General features: G+C 41.7%; 1 protein-coding gene and 1 long non-coding RNA gene across 2 annotated transcripts; both read left to right on the top strand.

The window, feature by feature from the left end:
- Positions 1–3179: 3179 nt before the first annotated feature.
- LOC131698533 (uncharacterized) lies at positions 3180–5583 on the top strand. The gene is made up of 3 exons (XR_009307617.1): positions 3180–3256; positions 3623–3702; positions 5313–5583. It is a non-coding gene; the product is annotated as an uncharacterized LOC131698533 (long non-coding RNA).
- Positions 5584–13371: 7788 nt separating this feature from the next.
- churc1 (churchill domain containing 1) lies at positions 13372–27760 on the top strand. The gene is made up of 4 exons (XM_034030830.3): positions 13372–13687; positions 15789–15924; positions 16624–16694; positions 26453–27760. The coding sequence occupies exons 1-4, from the start codon at positions 13649–13651 to the stop codon at positions 26543–26545; spliced, it is 339 nt and encodes a 112-aa protein (XP_033886721.1). The 5' UTR covers positions 13372–13648; the 3' UTR covers positions 26546–27760.
- The last annotated feature ends 67 nt before the right edge of the window (positions 27761–27827 follow it).

The following is a 27827-nucleotide window of genomic DNA, read 5'->3' as shown; positions in this document are numbered from 1 at the left end:
TTTTTGTATCCAAATCCGGCTTTAAACTTCTCCACAACAGTATCTCGGACCTGCCTGGTGTGTTCCTTGTTCTTCATGATGCTCTCTGCGCTTTAAACGGACCTCTGAGACTATCACAGTGCAGGTGCATTTATACGGAGACTTGATTACACACAGGTGGATTCTATTTATCATCATTAGTCATTTAGGTCAACATTGGATCATTCAGAGATCCTCACTGAACTTCTGGAGAGAGTTTGCTGCACTGAAAGTAAAGGGGCTGAATAATTTTGCACGCCCAATTTTTCAGTTTTTTATTTGTTAAAAAAGTTTGAAATATCCAATAAATTTCGTTCCACTTCATGATTGTGTCCCACTTGTTGATTCTTCACAAAAAATTACAGTTTCATATCTTTATGTTTGAAGCCTGAAATGTGGCAAAAGGTCGCAAAGTTCAAGGGGGCCGAATACTTTCGCAAGGCACTGTATATATATATATATATATATATATATATATATATATATATAGTAGGAGCCTCCACTGATAAATACATATGGGTGATGTAGAGGGGTAATGCCTGTTCCTCAAAGGGTAGGGGATGCAAGACCATTTCTAGGCATGCATCCATATGTGGGTAAGTGTCAACCACATTTAGCAGACACCACCAAACCACCACAGGACTTGACTAAACAATAGAAATGGCTGGTCATGGGACTACCAGCATGTGACAGAAATATGAGTTCTGGTTGTAAATCCCTCTCGACTTGTGAGGGTACTAAGTAGCGAAAGGGAAAGGCTTTGGACAGGTTGTCCTGACAGTTCATTCCCTGGGTCGGGAAGTCAGTCAGCCTGGAAAAAGACGAGACTCCAGTGCGAGAATGTATTGACCTGGAAGGTAAACGAGGTGGCAGCTGCAGGCAATAGAATCAGCTGCAATCGTTTACCAAGGGGTCATGCATAATCGCATAAAAGGGGCTGGAGAATTGTAAATCTTTTCCTTTGCTTGGGTTTCAGTGTTACGAGGAGACTGGAAGGACTGGGAGATATCCCCAAACTGAAATAGAGAGTTAGTGAGTGTTTTGTTGGTGTTTTCTGTTTAGTAACTGTCTGTGTTTGTTTTGTTAAATAGCACTAGATGGCTAAACAAATCCGGATATATTGTACTTCACCACAAGCACTGAGAGCACTTGCTTTGGACCTGTGATCGTGTGTGTCTAATTGTGTGTGTTATGTACCGTGTTTATTGCTGTTATTGCCTTTTTTAATTACTGCACAATACACATTGCTGTGTATTGCCAACTCATTATTGTTTTCCGGCTGGTCATCAGACAATTGGATTTCTAATCATTAAAACCCTCATCACACCCGTACTTTGTTGTCTTTTTGTTATTTGGAATTACTGCAACCGCACAGCACCTGCTATACACCTGCTGCTAATTACCACTTTGCCACACAGCAACAACAAGCATTTGAAAAAATGAAAACAGGCTTGACCTCACCGCGAGTCTTCGCACAATATAATGCAGAAGCCAAGACAATTGTGTCAGCTGATGTGTCTTCATTTGGCATTGGAGCTGTGCTAATGCAATTGCAAGACAACATTGAGTGGTGACTGATAGCAGACATTTCCAGAGGACTGTCAGAAACCGAGCAGCGGTATGCACAAGTCGAAAAAGAGGCATTAGCTGTGACATGGGCTTGTAGCTCATATTTGATTGGCTTACAATTCACAATAGATGAACTGCCTCAGAGAATTCAGCGCTTTCGCCTCAGACTATTGAGATTTACATATAAAATAATACATGTTCCAGGCAAAGCATTAATTACAGCGGACATACTGTCAGGGCCCCTGTCGTACTCCCATGGACGGAGGAGGAGAAGATACTGGAGAGCGAGGTCCAGGTGTACGTTGACTTTGTACAGGACAACCTGCCTGCCTCTCCATCAAAGCTACAGCAAATAAAAACGGAGTAACAGCAAGATGCAATCTGCCAGCGGCTAATCCAGATGTGTAGAAATGGGTGGCCAAAACAAAAACAGTTGCCGCTACAGTTGAGACCGTGCTGGATACACCAAGGCGATCTACTCTGTGTAGGGAACTGCTCTTGAAGGGATATAGAATTGTGATTCCTGAAAGACTACAGAAAGAAATGCTGACAATGGTGCACGAGGGGCACATGGGAATTTCTAAGTGCAGAGCAAGAACGTAACAATCAATCTGGTGACTGGGACTCAGCAGCCAGATTGAAATGTTGGTGACACAGTGTGAAATCAGTGTGAAGAACCAAACAACCTACCCAGAACAGATGATTCCAACACAATTGCTGAAGAGGCCATGGCAGAAAGTGGCAGCAGATTTGTTTTACTGGCAAAACCACACATACCTCCTAGTAGTTGATTATTATTCAAGATATATTGAGATCCTAAAGACACCCCCCTCTACGACAGCATATGTCATAAATGGACCCCAGTCCATCTTTGCCAGGCACGGGGTTCCAGAGGTGTTGAGTTATTATTTATTTATTTATTTATTTATTTATTTATTTAATTATTTATTTCTTAGCAGATACCCTTACCCAGGGTGACTTTCAGTTGTATACAAAAAAAACATATCAAGAATTACAGTACACTTAAGAGCAAGATACAAAATACAATGACTTCAGTCCTAATAAGAGCAAATACAAAACACAGTACGATCTGATATCAGGACAGGTAAGTGTTGATAGTTACATCAGAGTTAGATACCAGTGTAAGTGAAATACAAGATACTACAGATTGGGTTAAGTGCAGGATTAAATACAGTAAAATAGGGAGCAGATAAGTGCAAGTTAAAGTGCATTAAAGGCATATAGCTAGCGTCTGATGTAACCTGGGGCAGATAACACAGATGCACTGATATTGTGTTTGATTGTATAAAATGCACCAGTTCTGTCATGAGTTAGTTTATTAGTTGATGCACATTTGATTGTCTTATTATTTTTCACAATAAATTGTTGTTGGTTAATGGCTTTGGGCCATACTTTCTGTAATAAACATTTTAAACTGCATTCTTATCTATAGACTCGTTTATTTGAGGGGGCCTGTTTAGGATCTGGTAATACTGTAAGCAATGTGTGTTGGGTAAACCTTCGAATGGTCAGCGGGGGCACCAAACTGTCATGTAAACACAGGGACGTGGGGTACCAAACAACTTGTGACAGGAGAGCCGAACTACAGAAGCGGACGTCACCGCAGAAGAGCGAAGCTGCTATAAAGCAACCGCGGAGACAGAAACGTGTAAGTCCAAGTGCTCTAAAATGTATATTGCTATGTAAAACTTTACCCTTCCCATGAGGGATGCGGTAAAACTAGGAAGCGGAACGGAATTATGATTAATACATCGGAATTAAAAACAGCAGAAAAAGTTCAGGTCCTTGCCTTACAAATGTAAGGTATGCTAAAACGGACGGCGCCTGAAATAGACTGTGTAAATGTTTTTATTTACCAATATATTTATGAAACACGGAGGTATTTTCTTTTCTTTATTTTATTGGTAACTCGTTTAAAAGTTGGTGTTGTGTTTGGTTTGTTCTTATTCCACTCTGTTGCTTCCTGCTCTTCTACCGCCGCTCGCATCTCCTCACACTGACACACTGGGTTTAGTAATTTCAGATAAAAGAACATGGCTTGGAAGTGGAATTCCGTGTGGATCGGCATGATGTTGCTGCAGACTTTAGCCAGGGGTGAGTGTGATGAAACTGTGGAAACTGTTTTGTTTTTGTTTGTTTGTTTTGTTTTTCTTTAGATGCACTTTATTTAAGTTGTATTCAAAATGTTCACATATACTCTATCACGCCCTTGACTTCAGGAGGGGCCCTGCCTTCACAAACCTTCTGATTTAGAAAGATTATATATACGCTATTGTGTATATGACTACACATTTCACAATCGTCTCTTTGTTACCTCTCTGATTGCATTTCTGTTGCACTGGGGGTTGTTTCCCTGAGTGTTAAATAAACTTAATTTTGAACTCTACCAGCTTTTGTACTTTCATTTATTTGAAAGGTTCCTGTCTGTGGGGTAATAGCACGATACATTAGGAGTCCTCCTTTCCTTCTCTCTCAAAACGGGTGCGGCGCAGCCGAGTAAGGACACAATAATTAAATGCTGATACTTTGTAACGTTTCTTTGCATCATGCTAGTAATAACCATGCCCAAATGACGTATTACGCAATCTAGGTATTTCACTTATTAATTATTATTATGTTTATTTAGCAGACTGACAGAGACTAGGGTGTGTGAACTATGCATCAGCTGCAGAGTCACTTACAACTACATCTCACCCGAAAGACGGAGCACAAGGAGGTTAAGTGACTTGCTCAGGGTCACACAATGAGTTAGTGGCTGAGGGGGGATTTGAACGGGGGACCTCCTGGTTACAAGCCCTTTTCTTTAACCACTGGACCACACTGCCTCCTCAATACTAAAAATGTTAGACTACTCCTAAATAACCAGGTATTTTACAAAAAAAATAAAAGGTTTTCTAAAATTTTAGTGGCTGTGAGTACAAGTGCAACAGTAACCCTGTGGTAACATTTGCGATTAATTACGCACGTTAGCAAGACGGACTTCAGCACAGCGAGCTCAGGAGAACTTGGTCTCTCGACGATGCATCTTGCTCTGTTGCTGCCACCTGATCAGAAGAAACGAGGGTGCTAATTCCTGGAAGTGCAGGCAAAGTGTAAACAGCGTTTCCACGCTTTTCAGAAACAGTAACAAATCGTCCCGGTTTTGCTGTTTTATTCAACTTTTTTTAGTACAAAACTGTATCAGTGTGCTCAGCAAGTTAATAAAAATAACAATCGTATGGATTATGTGTTTAATAATTCTGATTATGTGTATATCACATGTTTAAATGCTAACAGCGGATCTATTTTTTCTAATCTTTTTGTACATTTAATATGTTTTGATTTGATGTCAATAAAGAAAACAATTAGTTGTTATGATCTGCAATAAATACACATGCTCTATACACTTTACCATTCGTTACCACCAGCTGTCTGTATTTAATATGAAGTTAATTATTACTCGTGGAATAAAATGTAATTTTACAAAACACTTTCTCATCCAAAAAAATAGGTAGCAGTTTTTGATGAGCATCCTCGGTCTTAAGGAAAACAAACTCTGGGCATGTGCAGTGCAGAGTGAAGATAGTCTGGGCATGCATAGTACACAGAGTAATAACATTTTTAATCTGGATGTGATGCTGGCTGTTTAAACACTGGAGTAAATTCTTTGTGTAAAGGTTTCAGTTGAAGTTTTCAGTCACACGCTTCTCTTTCTTTTTCTCCAGAATCAGTGGACGTGTGTATAAAAAACAAAGCTGCTTACACTTTCCCAAAACCAATGAATGGCTTTACCAGTGTGAGTCATAAGATGAAAGACCTCTGCCATCTCAGTGTTAACGATGTACTGGCTGGCTCCTGTGTTTCCTGTTCTGATCTGCAGCTGTGCTTCAATACATCTCTCTACCTTACTCTGCACTTCCCATCCGTGTCAGAAAGAAACCGAGGCAGATACACAGTCTCCTGGGAAGTGAATGACGGAGGTGGAGAATCCAGCTTTCTAACCCTTGAAGTTACAGGTAAAGGTTTAGGCGCTGAAGGCTGTACTGGGGGTATTAGACTATGACCCAAACTTTTAAAAAAGACATTTCAAATCTGGATTTACCTTGCAGGTCTGTGTTTAGTCAGGTACCCTTCCTCTGAAAAATATGCCATGGTTGCTGTCAGATTATTTGTACATAATAAGTTGCTTCTTGTTGTTGATGTGCCATTAAAATATAGTTACAAATACTGTCTCTCCTATTTCCTCCCTAGAATGTGCAACTGTGTCTGTCCAGCTGTCAGGTAAGTCTGTTAAGCTATGGAGTGTTTGTGTGTGAAAGGTATACCTGACCACCACCATACGTTTGCATTATACTAGCAATGTAAATACACCTTTCCCATTCCATCCCTTTGCTGAAAGGTCACTTCTCGTGACAGTCAGTTACACTTCATTTTCTTTTCCTGCTGAACAGTAGGAGTGGTCTTCTGCTCCACGTTGGATTTTCATGCTGGAGTGCGTTGCTCGGGAGATTTCAGCTGCTGATCACTTTTAAAGGTCTTTAAAATGTCCTTCTGCCTGCCACACTCTACATGGTGAGCATGTGAACTGCCCTGGTGCTGTCCAGGGTTAAATGATTGCATACACATCCATTGGAAAGATTTCATGATTTTTATAAGCTGCAGCCGATGGGTAGAATTACATTATTATTATAATGACATATTTCAGTGCAAACTTTCAATTATACTTAAAAATCCCTCTGATCTGATTTACAAATTAGCAAAAACAGATTTAACAGTAAAACTTCTCACATCCGGAGCCCTTGATTTACACTGTCACAGCCTCGCATCTCTGAAACCCTTTTAGGTTCAAACCACACGCAACTGTATTAATCTGGGATTGAAACCAGAACAGCAACTCGCAGGACACTTCTCAGTGTGCTTGCATAATAATATTGCTTTTTTTTTTTTCTTCAAGCAACAACGATCAAAAGCAACAACATCAACTTACGACTGTATCCAAGCCACGTAAGTTTCTTCCTTATGTTTAATCGCAAAGTAGAGCGATCTGCAAGACTATCACTACAGGCATTCAGATTCACTGAATACAAGTAAGACATTGTCCTAAAGCAGGTTCTTATGCCTGTAAAACGTGTCATATTATTGACATCCAGCTTGCTGATAGACAGTAAATGGAAAGTTATCACATTAAGAGGCAAATCTTCTTGTTGTACAATTGCCAGGTTCTGCAGTGCTTCAGTGATGAATTAACTACTAAGCCCTAATTATATTCTAGATGGGTGAATAAAAAAGGCTTCTTGCATTACTGTACATGTTTCTCAATTCCAGGTAATCACCTTTTTATCCTCGCTCCTATTGTACTTGTTGTCTTAATAGCTGGGGCTGGGGTTCTGACAGTCTGTAAGAAATGGTAAATAAATCATTGTAAGTAAAGTTAAACATGCTAAATCTTTTAGAAAACACATGCTAAATCTTTTAGAAAACACAAAGAAGCAAGTCACTTTTATGTTACCCCCCCCCCACCCCCACCCCACCCATCCATTCCCCCCGTTCGTCTTCCTTTTATCTCCTCCCTTATTAACACCTCTCTGCTCTCTGGCTTCTTTCCCTGAGCCTTCAAAACTGCTTGTGTCACCCCCATTCTTAAGAAACCTCCTGCACACTCCACGTAAACCGCCTTCCTCTCTGTAACTGACTGTGTCCTCTCTTCTCGGGCTGCCTCTCTCTGTTGATCATTCTATTCTCTTCTCCACTCTCTCTGACCTCGGGATCTCAGGCACTGCTGTTGCCTGGTTTTCCTCCTATCTTTCTAACCGCCCCAATCAAGGTTTCCTGGCGTGGCTCTCGCTTCTCCTCGCCCCCTCTCTACAAGGATCTGTCCTGGGACCCCTTCTCTTCTCACTCTACACCCATTCGCTAAGTATTGTCATCTCCTCTTTTGGCTTCTCCTACCACCTGATGATGCTCAGATCTTCCTCTCCTTTCCCTCCTTTGACTCCCACATCTCCCGCATGTCAGAATGCTTCTTGGCTATCTCAACTTAGATGCATTCTCACCACCTCAAACTCAACCTCTAAATCTGACCTCCTCTACTTTCCTTCTGCTTCCTCTCCCTCCTCTGACCCTCCATCTCGGTCTCCCTTGACTCTATTACTTTCCATCTCAGTCTCCCTTGACTCTATTACTTTCCATCTCAGTCTCCCTTGACTCTATTACTCTCCATCTGATAGGTTTTATTGTTGACCCCTCCCTCTACTCTCAACACATCTCCTCCCTGACATGCAATTGCCACCCACCGAATCCGTCCTTTTCTCACCACTTATTCCACCCAACTCCTGGTCCAAGCTCTTGTACTCTTCAAATTGGATCACTGTAACTCTGTCCTCACCGGTCTCCCTGCTTCAGCTATCCGCCCCCTTCAGCTCATTCACAATTCTGCTGCTCGTCTTGTATTCTCCCAACCTTGCTACTGTAATGCCGCCCATCTGCTTCACATCCTCCATTAGCTACCTATCTCTGCTCGCATTCCATTCAAGACCCTTGTTCTTGCATACCGCTCTCTTCACCACACCGTCCCCTCCTACCTCCAATACCTTGTGTCTCCCTACACCCCCTCTCGCCCTCTCCGCTCCTCCTCGACTGGCCGACTGGTTATACCTTCCATCCTCTCTCCATCCTCCAATGCCTGCACCTTCTCTTCCCTAGCCCTTCTATGATGGAACCAGCTACCAGAGAACTTGAGGACTGCTTCATCTTTCACTGCCTTCCACCGCCTCCTCAAGACCCACCCGTTTAGACTGCGCTTGTAGATCTCTCGATCTATCCCTACCATGAACTGGACCTGCCTGATCTCAGCACCATGTTCTGAACCCTCATCTAATGCACTGTCCTTACCAGTGGAGGCTCCTGACAGGAGGCAAGGGAGGCAGAGCCTCCTCAACCTTTCAAAGGACAAAAAGAATAATGTAATATATATATAAACCCGTCAGATCACCGGCCCCGTCGGGCCAACCGGCCCCTTTACCATGGAGGCAAAGGTTGGCCCCCAGCTGGGGTAGAATGGTTCCCCCTGCCCCGCTGTCATACCAGCAGCGGGACAGATATGTACCGCCCTTACCCTCTGCCCCACCCATCTGTTACAGGTGCCAGCAGTCGGGACACATTGCCAGATACTGCCCGGCGGCCATGGAGTGCGATGTGGCTGCGTGTCACCTGGCATCTGAAACAGGTAAGAAATGGGGAAATGGTCGGGAGGGCCTGTGTATGGTTGATCTTGTATTGGGGAATGTGAACACCCACGCGTTAGTGGACACAGGGTGTGAGCAAACTTAATTCGGACAGCTCTCCTTGGCGGTATGTCGTGGCAGCCACAAGGCCAGGTGGCAATCTCCTGTATCCATGGGGATACGGCAACATACCCCACTCTAAAAGTATATTTATCGGTAGGCCCGATAAAGCGCCACCTGGTAATGGGGGTGGCCGAAAAGTTGCCACACCTGATTATTCTGGGTCGAGACTGGCCGCAATACAAGGATTTACTAAAAGTATTGGCAGCCTCGACCACACGTGTAGACATGGCAGGCCCCCGGGGAAGGGAAGTAATTGGTACTATTTTCCCTTTCCATACAGAGCTGTTTTCTCCACTTTTTCGTCCTAGGAAAACACGTAAGGAGAGACGGAAGGAAAAGTGGGAAGGCGCATCGATAAGACACGGTTGGGGTCTGGCGGGAGACGGTTCCGATGGTCCCAAACGTCAATCGAAGGGGGTCGGAACGCAGTGTGACCGGGCGGGCGAGGTTACTGGACCCTCAAGGGTAGAGACTGCTCCAGCCCCTGTCAATATCCCGGACGTGTGGGCCTCAAGCGCGGACCTAGTGTGGGAGCAGAACAACGACCCCACACTGGTGCATGCTTGGGAACAGGTCCGGTCTATTGAGGGTAAGGATGTTGACGGCATTGGGACGCTGGTATATCCTCATTTCGTTGTAGAGGGGCACTTACTATATAGAGTAAACCCAGCCCCGGGCACAGGACAGCCTGTCAAACAGTTGATGGTTCCCCCGTCCTGTCGACCAGAGGTCATGAGGCTGGCACATGACGTCCCCTTTGCCGGACATCTTGGCGTTGACAAGACGAGGGACCGAATACTGGCTCGATTTTATTGGGCAGGGCTCTACACCGAGGTGGCGAAATATGTAGCTACCTGCCCGGAATGTCAGCGAGTAGCACCGGGTCGGGTGCGCCCCGCCCCTCTGGTTCCACTGCCTATTATCTCCACCCCCTTCGAACGCGTTGCAATGGACATAGTTGGGCCAGTACTGCCTTCTGATTCCGGGTACACGCACATATTAGTGATGGTGGATTATGCAACACGGTACCCGGAAGCAGTTCTGTTGCGGTCCACTAGTGCCACTGCAATTGCGAAAGAGTTATGTCAGATTATGGCTAGAGTAGGGATCCCAAAAGAAATATTGACTGATCATGGAACAAACTTTTTGTCGAAAACGCTACAGCTGGTGTACAAAATTCTAAAAATACGTCCCATCAGGACGTCTGTTTATCATCCTCAGATGGATGGGCTGGTGGAACGTTTCAACCAAACATTAAAGCAAATGTTGAGACGATTTGTGAGTCAGGAGCAGAAACATTGGGCTACCCTTCTTCCTTACCTACTCTTCGCAGTGAGAGAGGTGCCCCTTTGAGCTTTTGTATGGCCGGCAGCCACGGGGCATCCTCGATCTGTTGAGAGAAGGTTGGGAAGAACACAAAAGCTCCTCTAAAAATGTAGTGCAGCATGTGCTCCTACTGCGGGATCGCCTTGATTTAATTGGTCGACTGGCTCAGGACAATCTTAGATCGGCTCAACATCGGCAACAGCAGCATTACAATACTAATGCGCGAATTCGAACCTTTCGGCCAGGAGATAAAGTAATGCTGCTTCTTCCATCATTGGAGTCGAAACTGTGTGCTAAATGGCAGGGCCCATATGAGGTGATACGGGCCGTAAGATTAGTGAATTATGAAATTAGACAGCCCGATCGCCGAAATAAAACATAAATTTATCATGTCAATTTGTTAAAGCCCTGGAAGGCAAGGGAGGTCTTATTCATAGCCCCAGGCGAGATGGAGGATGACTTAGGACACTGTATAGAGACCCCTAGCCCCAGCCAGATTTCAATGGGGAAACAGTTACTTCCAGATCAGCAAGTCGAATTGTGTAAGTTAATCTGGAAATGTGGTGATGTGTTTTCTGACGTGCCCGGCAGGACTAACCTTACCGAATATGCTGTTATTACTCCGCCAGGGGTCACTGTTCGGGAGAGGCCCTACCGGATCCCAGAAAGCCGTCGGAGTGGCATCCAGCACGAGGTGAGGGTGATGCTTGAACTTGGGGTCATTGAGCCTTCCAGAAGCAAGTGGTGCAGTCCCATTGTTATAGTGGCCAAGAAGGACGACACTAATCGTTTCTGCGTCGATTTTCGAAAGGTCAATGCTATCGCCAAGTTCGACGCCTACCCCATGCCTCGGATCGACGAACTCCTCGACCGACTGGGGACGGCCGGGTTTATCTCAACTCTGGACCTGACGAAGGGATATTGGCAGATCCCTTTGACCCGCGATTCATGTGAAAAAACAGCATTTTCAACTCTGGATGGTCTGTTCTATTTCAAAACCATGCCGTTTGGGCTACATGGTGCGCCCGCCGCCTTTCAGAGACTGATGGACGAGGTGTTACATCCCCATCATGAGTATGCAGCAGCGTATATTGACGATGTGGTTATCTATAGCTCCACCTGAAGAGAGCATGTAATTCGACTTACAGCCGTCCTTCAGTCTCTAAGCGCTGCCCGGCTGACAGCCAATCTGAAGAAATGTGCGTTTGCTAAATCAGAAACTCAGTACTTAGGATTTATTATGGGAAACGGATGGGTGAAACCCGTAGCCACCAAAGTCCAGGCGTTGGTGGACGCGGCTGTCCCCAAAACTAAATCCCAGGTGAGGTCACTGTTGGGATTGGCTGGTTATTACCGACGCTTTATCCCCGAGTATGCCACCGCGGTCAATCACCTGGTGAACCTCACTAAGAAAAGTGCGCCAAATTTAGTCAAGTGGTCAGAAGAGTGTCAGGGAGCGTTTGACCATCAAGCAAAAACTGTGCCAGGCTCCTGCGCTAATATTACCAGACTTTAGCAAGAGATTCCTCCTCCATACTGACGGGTCAGAGGTTGGTTTGGGGGCGGTCTTGTCCCAGAGGGTTAACGTGGTGGAGCACCCCATTCTTTACATCAGCAAAAAAATGCTTCCTTGGGACATTCATTTGATCTGGTCACGGACCACGCCCCACTCAGATGGTTAAGCACTATGAAGGATAGCAATGCTCGGATAACTCGGTGGTATTACATGTATCGAATGGTACATCGTGCAGGGAAAGATCACCAAAATGCGGATTATTTTTCCTGGGAGGGGGGAGTAATGGGGATGGTAGGTTTGGCCGAGTGTTCCTTCGGCTCCACTCTGAGCGGTGGGATATGTGACAAAGAGAGAGTGAACTCTTGTTTTAGATCTCCCTTCCGACTGGTGAGGATGCTGGGGGGGAGGAGCAGGCGGAGCCGCGGTGCGCAACGTCACAGACCTGGTCGGGAATAGAGCATATATGGGTTCCTATATCTGTTCCATAGTAACCATGACCCTATCTGCACTCTGTAAGGAGTTATAAGCTAGTTTTGCATTTGACCTTAAGGACAGGTCAAAGGTCACGGTCAAGTTAATTTTGAATAGAACATAATGGGTTCATTTGTGTATTTTATAGTAACTATGACACTGTCTAAACTCTCAAAGGAGTTCTAAACATGTTTTGCATTTGAGCTTTAGCAAGGTAATATGTGCAAATATGTGTAATTTGACCATAGCTGAAATTTGATTGGCTCACGTTGGCCATGTTTTTTTTATGTAGAGAGGTGCTTTGCACTAGATAGACAACAAGGTTATGTATGCCAAGTTTCACTTAAATCGGCATAACGGTTTCAGAGAAAAAGAGGTTTGAATATTTTTGACAAATCCAATATGGCTGCCGAACAATCTAAATATAGGCCATAAGGGTAGTATGTGCCCCAAGTTTCACATCTGTACCATAAGAGGTTTATGGTACAGATGTGTACCATAAACCTAAGAGGTTCGCGAAAAAATCTAATATGGCTGCCAAACAATGTGACCTTTGACTTTGTTTTTGCTCTGACACAACTTCCCAAAGGCCTCTACCACCACTCTATGAAGATTCACGAGTCTACAACATTGCACCTTAAATTAATACTGCAAAATGTGCAAATATATGCAAATTGACCATAGCTGAAATGTGATTGGCTCATGGTGGCCATGTTTTTTTATGTAGAGACTTGCTTTTAACAAACTTAATAGACAACCTTGCCATGGCTATGTATGCAAAGTTTTGATTCAATTGGCATAAATGTTTCAGAGATGAAGACGTTTGAATATTTTTGACAATTCCAATATGGCCGCCAGACCATGTGACCGATCGACTTCTCTTGAACAATCGTAAATCTAGGCCATGAGGGGAGTATGTGCACCAAGTTTCAGATCTCTGCTGTAAACTGGTTCGGATAAGAAGATTTTTTAAAATTGTCCAAAATTCTCGAAAAATCCAATATGGCCGCCACACCATGTGACCTATGACCTTCATTTTCACTCTGACACAACTTCCCATAGGTGCCTACCACCCTACCAAGTTTCGTGAGTTTCCGTGCAACGGTGTTGGTTTTAGAGATTTTTTTTTTAAACAGTGGAAGAAAAAAACAGAAACAATAGGCTTCCCTGCAAGTCTGGCTTGGATTCCTAATGAAAGACAAACAAATTCAATGAAATCGACCCACGTGCTGGCAAAATGTATTTTAAACATCCCGCTAGTGACGCTCGCGAGAGTCGGAGCCGAGCGGATGGGCGTTGCAGTGAATCCACTTCCTAGTTAATACAACTGCTGCATTCACAGTTAGGTGTTTATATTTATACAAATATATATTTAAAAAAGTATAAGTTGAACGAAGACACCATGTGCACGGACTGCGTACAGAAGGAATATCCTAACAGGGTAAGACTTGAGTAACAAAACCTAACATTTGAAAAATAAAGGGCCGCTATGGGGTGAACATTCAGTTTTTTAACTTTACAATCTGCATTAAGAAGTTGTTTTGAAACCTTTTAAAAATGCATATTAAAAACATTTTTGCATAAGAAATATGTTGTAAGCATGTTTATAAAACAGAACTGATAAAAGCAAACAGACCAAATCTGTACAGCTGGTGTTTGGAGGCGAAAGTAACAGAGGAAAATGAAACGGGCCCGTCTGGAAATTGATTTTCCTGCCGACATGTATTTGGTTGATCGTATGCCAGGCTGGAAAATGAACGTGAGCGAATGAAGTGTTTTTAGGCAAGTCGGCAGCGAACCAGAATTGATGGTACAGACACTGAAGCTAAAATAAGATGTGATACTGATGTTTCAATCTCTGATGTTCCCTCCCTGCACAGACCGTGTGTGTGTGTGTGTGTGTGTGTGTGTGTGTGTGTGTGTGATTTCAGGCTGGTCACTACTTGTTTTATTATTATTCCTTATTGTGTTTATTAGAACACGAAACCTCCACCTTACTGGATGCACTAGAACTTTAATTTGCACTAAAAAGAAATATTTTGGACTCCACAATTCTGACTCACGATTTGCATTTGTGTCAGTTGTGTGATATGTCGTCTTTTAGCAAGGTGTTGCTGATACTTATATGGTTTTGCATGTGTGTGTTTCTTGGTGACCCTTCCTGAACGCATTCTAGATCCTTTATCGGAATAAAAAGAACCTGATTATTATGTGCTTTTTAAAATTATTTATAGTGCCTTATCGCGCTTAACTGCTTTAGTTTAGCTACATATTCAAAACGCCGCCCTGTCTGAGGCGTTTCTGTAACGGTAATGCTATTTATTTAATAGTGTATATGACTGGGATAAAATGTTAGGACATGTTTTTTTTTTTTTGTTTTTTTTTTCACAATGAAAGTTCCAGCCCCTGCTCACTTTATTATTACAGATTACTATCAGCATTTGTATATACTATACAGATTTTGCTGCTGCCAGCACATAAGATTCGTAGACATTTCCATTTTTATAAACCTAATGCCAATCCAATATAAATATTTCTCTCTTTAGACCTGGTGTTAAACTACTGGATGCTGTGTTTTTGGGGGTTCCTAGTGGCAGTAGAATTGATCCTGTTAAAAAGAAACTCCAGCAAAGCTGCTGCCAGTAGATTTTCTGCTGGATCTAGTCACTCATAGGGAAAACATTGGACCAATATGAAACAAGACGTGCTTGTTACAAAACATTGAGAAATCAAGGTTTCTCTGTTACTGTAAGTTAGTAAGTGGAAAACAACATAAGAAGGAGAAAAATAAATGTGTTTTTTTTTTATATTACAATTAGCTTACTTGCCTCAGTGTATATAGGTAACAAAATCAAATGTGCTTATGCTACCGGAAAACCTGAAATGGATCAAACTGCTATGCAGTGTGTGTGTCTCATTTACAACCCAGCAATTTAGACATGAATTGCTTGGAGAAACTGAACTTTGTATATATTATATCGACAGGTTAGATTAAAAATTAAAATACACATAATTATTGAAACTAATTAGTGGTCATTTTAAATATCTTCTGCATTTAATTATTTATAAGGCACGTTTAATGTGTGGGGAGATCAGCAATGACCAAGAAAATGTGTGCTGAAGAGGATCCGTGCTGATTGCTGCTCCCCACAGAGGTTGGGAAGTGTAGCAGCACACATACAAGCAGCTGTTTCTAGGACTGTTCCACTAAATTAGCTGAAGCAGCACCAGTGCCCCTCACCTGGGTCAGCACCTGCTTGCTGTAGAGGGCTCCAGCACAGTAATCAAGTAGGACCGTGCAGCTCGAGCATCTATTCAGAGCTTTATACGGGTTTCATAGACCCTGATTAGCACTAACCTTGGACAAGATAATGTTAATTTAGGTGCTCTAAGGTAGTCCAAGATTCATGCTAATCGGGGTCTGTGTAAACAGACAGAACTTTTGTAGATACAAGTTTTGGCAAATACCTTGATAAGTGAGAAATCTTTTTAGAAGACACAGAACTGGTCTTTAATAATTCTGTCTTTTGTATTCTCTTTAGGGAAACACTTGTTTAGAGAACGGCTCTTTCCTGCTGAACTATGTGGGCTGTGCAAAGTGCAACCAGAGGGACTTCATGCTGATCAACAACAAAACAACAGAAGAGGACGACGGAGAGGAAATAGTTACGTATGATCGTGAGTAATCAGTGTGTAATTAAAGATCAATGTACTGAGACATCTATGCAGCTTTTACTGGATTTAACGAATAAAAAAGTCTCCCTTTTTTAATGTAAGGCCATCTATAAAAAAGAATTGATTTGCTGTAATCCGATTCTTCTAGCGTTGAGTAGGTAGAATGGAGATTTTCTTTAAATGCAGAGTGAAGATTTTTTCTGTTTGAGGTTTATGTACTGAACTGTACTTGGATAAACTGTCTGTACAGGTTGTTTAAATATGTCGAAACAACATTTATATAACAGTGCTGCCTCTTTCTCTATCTGTCTTGCAGAAAACAAGAAAGTGAAATATTGAGGACAGTGAATTAGGGACGGGCCCTTATACAGTACAGTATAGTACACTTGTGAAATAACAAGGGAGCGCTTGCATTCCACAATTCAATAAAAGGAAAAATAATTTTGGGTAGGGTTGAAAACAGTCCTTAGGACAGGTTACAGAAAACCAGCTTATTTTTTTTTTTTATTGTAGCCTAAACACAAATATAATACTCAATAGAACATCAAGAGAATTCAAATATATTCACAAATGTAATGTTTATCCAAAGCTACACAAAACAAGTCCTTGTGATAGACATTTCTTGTAATACCTATTACCTTTCCATTGCAAAACTGAGACCCCTTTGTTACACAGCTAATGATAGTTGTCTTGTTTTCTCAGATGTGTGTAAGAATTGTCATCACATCATAGCCAGGCATGAATACACTTTCTCTGTCGTTGATGATTACCAGGTAAGCAGCCTCAATAGGATATTCCTTCTTTTGCTCTCCAAGATGAACAGTTTAGAACAGCCTTATTGGCAAGACCCACGGTGTTCCCTGTGCAGTGTTATAGGAACAAAACATGCTGGCTTACTTAGGGTCATGAATGCTTTAGTGGGGATTTTGTTACTGTAAACAGACTGGACTGTCAACCATATCTGCATTCTTTCGACAGCAGAGTGCACACAAAGTTGTATTAACCCTTTGCAGTCCATTTTTTTTCACAGTCAAACGGGTTTAAAAGGCCCTGCATATCAACAAAGCACTCACTAGGCATCTCCAGCCCCGCCCCACCCTTTCGTTCGCTATCGCTTTCACATATGCTAAGAAATAAAGGGGCAGGTATATCATGAGATACGCCTTTATTTATTTATTTATTTTATCGGCTTGTCTCGGCTCCTGTCGCTCCCACTCGGCCATTGAATGGTTTTCTCGGCTTTTTCCGGAGAAAAAACGACTAGAAACCCGTTTTTTGCGTTTTTTTGATGATGTCGGACAGGGTCTGACAATGGACCGGATAGGAATAATTGCAATGTCGGACCAGGTCTGACAATGGACCGCAAAGTGTTAACTGTTAAACACGCATGCTTTCAGAACCTCATTAGTGCATTTGTCTGGTATTTTCAGCCATTTGTAGGACTTGGGGTGAGCCCATCTAGTGTTCACTAAAATGTATAGCAGCATTCATGTAATTGTGTCACAGGGATGGTGTCTAAAGACTATGACACAACGTATTTTGGCAACTGTTAAGCTGTAAGCAGGACGAGGGCAAAGCTATGGCATGCAGTATCTATGTCGTGGTCAGACGAGGAGATGTCAAACGAGCCTTCTGTTAAATCTGCAACATCTTGTATGTAATATTAGTATGTTAAAGGAACAATTGCTTGATTCCTGTTAAACTCAGTGAAATAGAGACATTTAGTTCTGATATGAATATTTGGAAGCAAAAATGATCATTTTCATACTAATCAGCGATCAAATGTTTTAGTCGTTGTACCGAAAACATACAATAAACAAGTGGGTTTCCTGCCACTAGGTTTTGTCAGTAATGAGATCATTTCAGGACAGGAATTATGTCTTCATTGTTTCACCAAGCTATTTCAAAGAAAATGAACGCTAAAATCAATGCTGGAAAACAAAACAAATGCGTCAAATATGATGATCAAATTTTATTCAATAGATTGTAAAGATAATAGGCAACAGATGCCCTGGGGTTGACCCTATCATTTATATATTATATAAGGCTTGGAGATGTAAACTGTTATTTATTTGGCCATCCAATGTCCAATGGGTAGAGTAGAGATTTATGATGGTTGAACGTAATGTGACAGTGGGTGCCCAACTAGCGTCTTATCCCAGATTGTGCTTCGCTTCTTTAACATTTTCAGTGCCTTGAGTCGAGAGGTCTCGCAATGTGATGTTATATACGTAGCTGTGTGCAGTCTAAAATACGAAGTATAGATCAAATCTACTGATTATCACCTGTAAACATCAGCCTAAATACACTTGTCTATAAAAATAGCAAGATTATTTAAAGCTGTTCATGTAAATACATGAGTTAAATCTAATTGTTAGTTCCTTTATCAATATCTGTACACAGCTTAAATGTTACTAGTTATTCAGTTAGTTTTAACATGGATAAATTAAAAACAATTAGGTTTCATGTGTAAACGTGCAGATCAAAGGCTATACTTAACGACCCTTAATGCCTGGGCAAACAGCCTACTTGTTGAGAATTGGCCCTTCAAGTTGCCTTTTGTTCTGTTCTTCCACAATGAAATCTTCAGTTCTCAAAGGACGTTGGTCTCTGCCATGCTTTCTCCTGTTGCCAGTCCGTGCAGCCTTTCACCCTTGTCTCCGTACAGCCGTCGATGCAGCTTACACCGGGGATTCCCAAACTTTTTTTGCTGCGCCCCCACTTCTAGTAAACAGTACAATATTTAGAAAAATATGATTTGATTAAAATAACACATTGTAACGTTGCATGTAAAATCAAATCAGGCTCCACACAGGCAGTAGCTTTGTGCTTGAATTCAGCAGTTTATTAGCACAGGACAAATAAACAATTAAGGACCAAAGCAAAACAAAATAATAAAAACCAATCTCTCGGTGCTAAATTCCAGTCTACCTCTCGTTGCTCTCACTGAGACGGTCTCTGTCACTCACTCGCTCTCCAACTCCACTCAGGCATGGGCTCCTATTTACAGTGCCTTGCGAAAATATTCGGCCCCCTTGAACTTTGCGACCTTTTGCCACATTTCAGGCTTCAAACATAAAGATATGAAACTGTAATTTTTTGTGAAGAATCAACAAGAAGTGGGACACAATCATGAAGTGGAACGAAATTTATTGGATATTTCAAACTTTTTTAACAAATAAAAAACTGAATAATTGGGCGTGCAAAATTATTCAGCCCCTTTACTTTCAGTGCAGCAAACTCTCTCCAGAAGTTCAGTGAGGATCTCTGAATGATCCAATGTTGACCTAAATGACTAATGATGATAAATAGAATCCACCTGTGTGTAATCAAGTCTCCGTATAAATGCACCTGCACTGTGATAGTCTCAGAGGTCCGTTTAAAGCGCAGAGAGCATCATGAAGAACAAGGAACACACCAGGCAGGTCCGAGATACTGTTGTGGAGAAGTTTAAAGCCGGATTTGGATACAAAAAGATTTCCCAAGCTTTAAACATCCCAAGGAGCACTGTGCAAGCGATAATATTGAAATGGAAGGAGTATCAGACCACTGCAAATCTACCAAGACCTGGCCGTCCCTCTAAACTTTCAGCTCATACAAGGAGAAGACTGATCAGAGATGCAGCCAAGAGGCCCATGATCACTCTGGATGAACTGCAGAGATCTACAGCTGAGGTGGGAGACTCTGTCCATAGGACAACAATCAGTCGTATACTGCACAAATCTGGCCTTTATGGAAGAGTGGCAAGAAGAAAGCCATTTCTTAAAGATATCCATAAAAAAGTGTCGTTTACAGTTTGCCACAAGCCACCTGGGAGACACACCAAACATGTGGAAGAAGGTGCTCTGGTCAGATGAAACCAAAATCGAACTTTTTGGCAACAATGCAAAACGTTATGTTTGGCGTAAAAGCAACACAGCTCATCACCCTGAACACACCATCCCCACTGTCAAACATGGTGGTGGCAGCATCATGGTTTTGGCCTGCTTTTCTTCAGCAGGGACAGGGAAGATGGTTAAAATTGATGGGAAGATGGATGGAGCCAAATACAGGACCATTCTGGAAGAAAACCTGATGGAGTCTGCAAAAGACCTGAGACTGGGACGGAGATTTGTCTTCCAACAAGACAATGATCCAAAACATAAAGCAAAATCTACAATGGAATGGTTCACAAATAAACATATCCAGGTGTTAGAATGGCCAAGTCAAAGTCCAGACCTGAATCCAATCGAGAATCTGTGGAAAGAACTGAAAACTGCTGTTCACAAATGCTCTCCATCCAACCTCACTGAGCTCGAGCTGTTTTGCAAGGAGGAATGGGCAAAAATTTCAGTCTCTCGATGTGCAAAACTGATAGAGACATACCCCAAGCGACTTACAGCTGTAATCGCAGCAAAAGGTGGCGCTACAAAGTATTAATTTAAGGGGGCTGAATAATTTTGCACGCCCAATTTTTCAGTTTTTTATTTGTTAAAAAAGTTTGAAATATCCAATAAATTTCGTTCCACTTCATGATTGTGTCCCACTTGTTGTTGATTCTTCACAAAAAATTACAGTTTCATATCTTTATGTTTGAAGCCTGAAATGTGGCAAAAGGTCGCAAAGTTCAAGGGGGCCGAATACTTTCGCAAGGCACTGTATCTCTTCACATTAAACCATGCCCTCCATCCACCTTCACCAATCCAGGGCATGCCATTCGGACCCCAGTCTCACGCCGCAACAAACAAACAGGACAGTCAATAAGTCATGCAATGATGGAAATCGTGGGGTCATTACAATATTGTAGTGTTGAGCGTGCTGTAGGTTCTACCAGGATACAATGCAGCTGGGACAGTGGCAAAGGTGCAACATTTAAATAAACGACTAATCTTTAATAAAGTTAGAATATAGATTTAAGATGGATTTACTTTTTTACAATTGCTATTAGTAATTGTATTAACATCAATAGTCACTTATTCTCATTCTTCATTCCACATTTAAATGAGAAAGTAAGGACGTGGAGGATTTAAAACCCATTTAGTTATTTCACAGCCAAACCCCGTAAATTAAACTGATTATATTATTACAGTATTGTTATTACAGTATACCTTTTATTTATGTCATGGTCTGGTTTTCTAGTAGTAACGGCCTTAGTGCTTTTAATTTACGATCATTGAAACGCATTCCAATTTGTTTATGTTTGTGAAATAAAAGGTATACTGTATTAGCAATACAACAATAATAATAGTAATAAAATCAGTTTAATTTACAGGGTTTTGCTGTGAAACAACTAAATGGGCTTTTAAATCTCCCAAGTCCTTACTTTTGCATTTAAAAGTGGAATAAAGAACGAGAAAACGAGGGTGCTACATTTTAAGAAGTGACTAGTCTTTATTAATGTTAATGCAATTACTGATAGTAATTGTAATGTTTGTCCAGCTTAATTTTTTTATTATAACTTCAGGGACGGCGGTGGGGGGGGCTTGAGTGGGCTGAAGCCACCCCAAAGTTTACCTTATCCCCCTGTAGTCCCGCCACCGAAAAATTAAAAAGGGATCTCAAATTTCTGAATTATTGACATGACTTAAAGTTGTGTAAGACTTTTCAGACAATCGAAAACCATTCCAGGTATTGTCTTCAACAAGGCGACTTTAATCAGGGACCAACAATACAGCACAGGCATTCAACGTGAACTCAGGACCGGGCGCTTGCTGTGTGAGCACCCACAACAAGATACTCGCTTTCGTGCTGCAGGGGCAACTGCGTTGCTACTAAACATTCCCTCCCAAACTCTTGTGTTGATTCTATTTCAGTGTGTTCAAAAGTACTAGTTTCTATTTAAAAAACACATTTAGTAACTCTTATTGGTTTACTTTTAAACATTACGTTTTATTTTAACTTTCAATTGTTAACAATCAATGTTATTTAAAGTTTCTAATTATTTCAACTTCTACCCCTTGCTTACACATTTAAATATACCCTATAAATGTTCCAGTTATTTTATTACAGTGTAACGGGCAGTGTTGTGTGACACACTGCTGTTTCAGATCCTGCCCTGTGTCAGTGAGATGAGATGACGTTCAAACCTCTAAAACCACAACTGCAAACAAGCCAGGCTCTTTTGCATTGTGGCTTACCCTTCATTCACACAGGGCGTCGAATGCACAATTGATTTTTATGCTGCACTATGATATGTGTAGATAACGGTGAATAACAATGACGTTCTGGGATTTTTTAAAATGCATGTCATTTGTGTTTTAAGGGTTTATTTCAACATTGTATCAATGTGCGACTTACAGTGCCTATAGAAAGTCTACACCCCCTTGAACCTTTTTCCCATTTTGTTGTGTCGGTGCCTCAGAGTTTCATGCATTTAAATGAGGATTTTTTCAACTTATCTACACACCATACTCCACACTGTTAAGGGGAAAAAAGTTTTTATTGAGAGATTATATATTAAATACAAAACTGAAAGATCATAATTGGATAAGTCTCCACCCCCCTGAGTTAATACTTGGTGGAAGCACCTTTGGCAGCAATTACAGCTGTGAGTCTGTTGGGATAGGTCTCTACCAACTTTGCACACCTAGATTTGGCAATATTTGACCATTCTTCTTTACAAAACTGTTCAAGCTCTGTCAAGTTCCTTGGGGAGCGTTGATGGACAGCAATCTTTAAGTAATGCCTCAAATTTCCGATTGGGTTTAGGCCGGGGCTCAGACTGGGCCACTCAAGGACATTTACCTTTTTGTTCCTTAGCCACTCCAGTGTAGATTTGGCTATATGCTTTGGGTCGTTGTCATGCTGAAAGGTGAACTTCTGTCCTAGTTTCAGCTTTCTTGCAGAGGGCAGCAGGTTTTCCTCAAGGACTTCTCTGTACTTTGCTCCATTCATTTTCTCTTCTATCCTGACAAGTGCCCCAGCCGATGAGAAACATCCCCATAACATGATGCTGCCACCACCACCATGCTTCACAGTAGGGATGGTGTTCTTTGGCGCTGAGTTGGGTTTGTGCCAAACATAACGCTTTGAATTTAGGCCAAAAAGTTCAATTTTAGTTTCGTCAGACCACAAAACTTTGTGTTTTCTTGCATACTTCAAACGGGATTCAAGGTGGTCTTTCCTGAGTAAAATACAGGCCAGATTTGTGGAGTGCTTGGGATATTGTTGTCACATGCACACTTTGACCAGTCTTGGCCATAAAAGTCTGTAGCTCTTACAAAGTTGCCATTGACCTCTTGGTAGCCTCTCTGATCAGTCTCCTTCTTGCTCGGTCATCCAATTTGGAGGGACGGCCTGATCTAGGCAGGGTCTTGGTGGTGCCATACACTTTCTATTTCTTAATGCCTTTCAACAACTTTGTCTGGAGTTCTTTTGAAAGCTCCTTGGTGCTCATGGTTGAATCTTTGCTTTGAAATGCACTAACAGAGGAAACCTACAGGAACTGCTGAATTTGTCCTGAAATCATGTGAATCACTACAATTTAACACTGATGGAGGCCACTTAACTTGGTGTGTGATTTTGAAGGCGATTGGTTACACCTGAGCTAATTTAGGATTGCTATTACAAGGGGAGTGGACACTAATCCATCCAAGCTATTTCAGTTTTTATTTAATTAATTTTCTACAAATTTCTAGAATATTTTTTTCACTTGGAAGTTGTGGGGTAGGATGTGTAGTTCAATGAAAAAAAAACTATTTTAATGCATTTTAATTCCAGGCTATAAGGCAACAAAAGGTGAACATTTTTAAAGGGGGTGTAGATTTTCTATAGGCACTGTAAGTGGGCAGTAAAAGTGATACGACAGAGACAGTTCAAAAGGCGACAAGCTTTAATACAGGAGGTAAAAGATGCTCAATCAATGTATTTGCCTTACGACAGCGTTTCATCTGCACAGTGAAATGTCGAGGTTTGTAAACTACCTGCAACCATGTAACAAAGTTGACTAATAATAGCAGTCAATTGCCACAGCGAAAATAATTATGAAAAAGGGGCAAAACAGAGGCTACCAAAAATACATTTGTTGCTACTGAGGAAATGAACAAAAGTTGTCTGAATAACATCCTATAGCAAACTTTTGGAAGGCAATAAATATCACTAGAAGTAGGAATAAAGAAACCACAATAACAGTCCTGATCAAACAAAGCAATAAAGGCAAACCAATTGAATGAATACATATAGATGCCCTGAAAAACTCTAAAAATAAGAGCCAGGAATAACTATATAAGGCAAACAAAAAAGGAGCTAATAATAAAAAAGAAAAGACATTGCCTGGCCAGGCTCTGCTATTCAGAATTATGAATAAGCAGGTGATGCATTTCCTGCAACACTATGTGTAGCTACCGCAACAACCACATCTGTAACAAAACGTTCTTTAGATGTGTTCTCCCATGACTAAAACATGTAATCAGATATAGATGGAAACTAGTGTTTCTGCTGGTTCTCTATCAAAGAAATTGGCTGGTTTTGTTACGTTACATTGTCTGTAGGATTTTTCTTCTTTGCAACGCTTTTGTATAATTGCAACACACAGCAATACAATGTAGCAATTAGGCAAAAAATACCATAATTGAAAATTGCAACTTTGTATATAACTGCATCCCAAACCAGACTTTATCAGCATACATGTATAAATTTTGCAGTCTGCTTGCTCTGCTTTAAAATCTGTATGCGTAAAAACCTCATTCAAAATAATAATACAAAATGTCAAATGAAGGACTGGGTCTACTATTAGCATCAAACGTATTGCCAAATGACTGCGTAGAATAGATCTGATTTCCACAGCTAGCAGAAACTTCACAGTGTATGAAGACTAAAGTGTTTCAATAAATATGATCATACCTGCTGTGTGAGCCCTGGGCTGGTGTGATTACAAATGATCCACCCCCAGACAGGTTAGCATTCACACGGGGCAAAAAGAATAGATCCGCACCAGGGTCGACTGCCCAGACGAGCCGACACCAGCTACTCTCTGATCTCGGATCGGATCGTTTGCTCTAAAGCCCTGTTCACATGGGAGCGATGGGATGCTCTCGTGAGGTGTGCAAGGTCTCCGGTTTGCATCCAGCCTCGGCCCTGTTACAACAGCACTTACTTCAGACTGCACTGTAACCCTTGTAAACTGTGTTGGATAAAGACGTCTGTTAATTTATTATTATGATTATTTATTATTATTATTAATAATAATAATAATAATAATAATAATAATTATTATTATTATTATTATTATTATTATTATTATTATTATTAATAGGCACTTGCTCTGCATCAGATTCCACCATCCTAATACTGAAGTTTTGGAGACGTATTGAAACACTGACACTATACGTGCCCACACATAGTGGAGTTTAGCCCCCTCAGCTCCCTCACTGTGGAGAGCCTGGCACCGCCACTGTATAACTTTATAAAATATTTATTAAAATGTTGCTCCCTCGTTTGTCCATTTTCTACATTTTGCAGCAAAACCTGTAAATGAATCTAAAAGCCAAGCCCCTCCCTGCGACAGGATGGCTGCAGGGGTGACATCAGACCAGGAAGTAAACACAAACAAGGCAATTGCGGGGTGTATGAGAGGCAACGACGCTCACCATTTATTAAATACTAAACGCACTTTTAAACAAAACACAAAAGAAACGGCGCAGTGGCCAAAATAAACAAAACACACTAAGAAGAATCACGCTGGTGCGAATCCGCGTGAATAGCAATTATTTTACTTTTACCATACTTGCACTCTCTCACTCTGGCTTAGAGGCTTGTGGTTGAGTCAGTGCTGTTAAGGTACCAGAGTTTCTTCAGTCGGAAGCTGAAAGTCAAAGCAGGATCTTGATATGACAAGAGCAGCAAAGTTTAGATAGCTTTCTGCTGTTTTCAGTCTCGTTTCATTGGTCCCTATATGGTCAGGTTGTGCATCTTAGCTTTTCTTTAAGCATCACATGAGCCGTTTCATTGAAATTTCTTGTTTAGTTTAACTGGGCCTCTTGTTTTTTCTCACTGTTTGCGTTATCGGCACTGTTCTTGTCTTAAGTTTCTGCAACGGTGATAAATGTCTATTTTAAACCATTCTTTTTAATGAACCCTTTTAATAGTTCCTACATAGTCAGGAATTGACAGCGCTGTTTCTGAAATGCACCCAGTCATAACTCCCCAATTGCTGCAGATTTCAGTGCACATGTTTCCTATGTGTCTCTTTCAAATCTGCACATTTCAGCTCAATGCAGCTAGTGGAAGAGTACAACATGCAAGATTGATTACATTATTTTGTTAGCTACTACACTTTAATAGAATGAATTTAAAAGCTCTATTTGCATGTGCATGACAGGATTAAGGGGCAGACGTCCTAGTGGACAGGGTGTGGTCGGAAGCAGTTAATGAATGATGGAAGACAGTGTCTGCAGGGCACTTTGACATGCGAAAGACATCGATTCAATATGCACCTGCAGGTGTCCACCAGCAAACCTCTTTCTTAAAGTTGCTGTGCCCAGGAGAAATTCAGTGCACATCTTAAATGAGTTGTTGCTGATCGTGTTGATGTCTGTGTCTCCTCTGTCTTTAGGAATACACCATGCTTTGCATGCTGTGTGGAAAAGCGGAGGATACAATTAGCGTGCTTCCTGATGATCCCAGACGAATGGCCCCGCTCTTTTAAAGAAAAAGGAAGTGATGCATGGAAGAGTAAATGAGCGAGGCGCAGAGCAGGGAGCCTGTGAAGGATGTGGTAACCCTGAAATCACTGACGAAGGCAGTAACGGAAACCTGCGCGTGGCTTTTTTTTTCCTGTCCATTTCTGTGTTATTTATTGTAAAAATGTGTTTTTTTTTTTGTTTTTACTTTGTTATAAGTGCACCTGTGCCACTAATACTGTACTGTGACTGAAATAAGTATTCAACCACCCCAGATGGGCTTGGTGTGCCATTGGCAGAAGGACATTTGTTGTCCTTTTACCCCTAACTCATGATTCCCTTATATAATATGTCGCTATGCCTGCATAGAGTCATCGCCTCTTTTAAATATATGCAAATGATTTTAATGAGCAAGGCTTCTCGCAAGAGCAGTGCTACCCCAAAAAGGGGCAGTGGGGACCCAGCAATGTACCAGTCTTGTCAATCAAGTTAAAAACACAGCCTGAGCCTGTGGGTAAAGAAAGACAAACAGCCCCTGCAGCCCTTCCCTCATCAGATTTTGTAAAGAACAAAGCACAGCCCACGGGCAGGGGTGGTTGAATACTTTACTGAGGTTGTATGTAACGCAAGGCTTCTGACACTTCACAGCAGCTTTGGCAAAATGCCAACAGAAAAAAAAGCATACATATGAAGCCTGTCTTCTCTGGTGCAGTCTTAACGTATTCCCAATGCAGAACAGCTGTCTGCGTGGGACATTCATTGTGTTGTTTATTCCCAAACAAATGGGTTTCTGCAAAGCTGATTGCTAAGACTGATCCCACATTGATCTTCGCATGTGGTTCTGAATGTATACACCTGTCACACTGCTTGTTGTGATGGACAGTGCCACTGGCTGCAGTCCTGCGCAGTGCAGGCAGATTCAATGAGAACTTCCCTTCACAGTTCTGCATGCACACCTCAACGAACACCCATCTGTAGAGATACAATCAGAAACCACTACCCTCATCTGATATCCCACAGGCGATTATTCAAAAGCCTTAAAACACTAGTAATATAATTAGGGCTTCTGATTTTCGGTTTTAGCCGATAAAACCCGATAAAACACCCCCGATACAAAAAAAATTAAATCGGTGGATAGCCAATAAACACCAGAAAAACTGTGGACATGGTTAATCGATTCACGTTGACTTTACCCTTTTCCCATTAAAAAATAAAACGTACTACAAAAATAACAATAAATACATTTCCCAGTGCTGCTGGGCAATATTCCGCCTTCCTGACTTGTATCTACCATTGATTCGTTCTGAA

The sequence above is a fragment of the Acipenser ruthenus genome, chromosome 18 (assembly GCF_902713425.1).
Source record: "Acipenser ruthenus chromosome 18, fAciRut3.2 maternal haplotype, whole genome shotgun sequence".
Lineage (NCBI taxonomy): Eukaryota > Metazoa > Chordata > Actinopteri > Acipenseriformes > Acipenseridae > Acipenser > Acipenser ruthenus.
The sequence above is the reverse complement of the archived record's forward strand: the minus strand, read 5'-3'. Positions and strand labels throughout refer to the sequence as shown.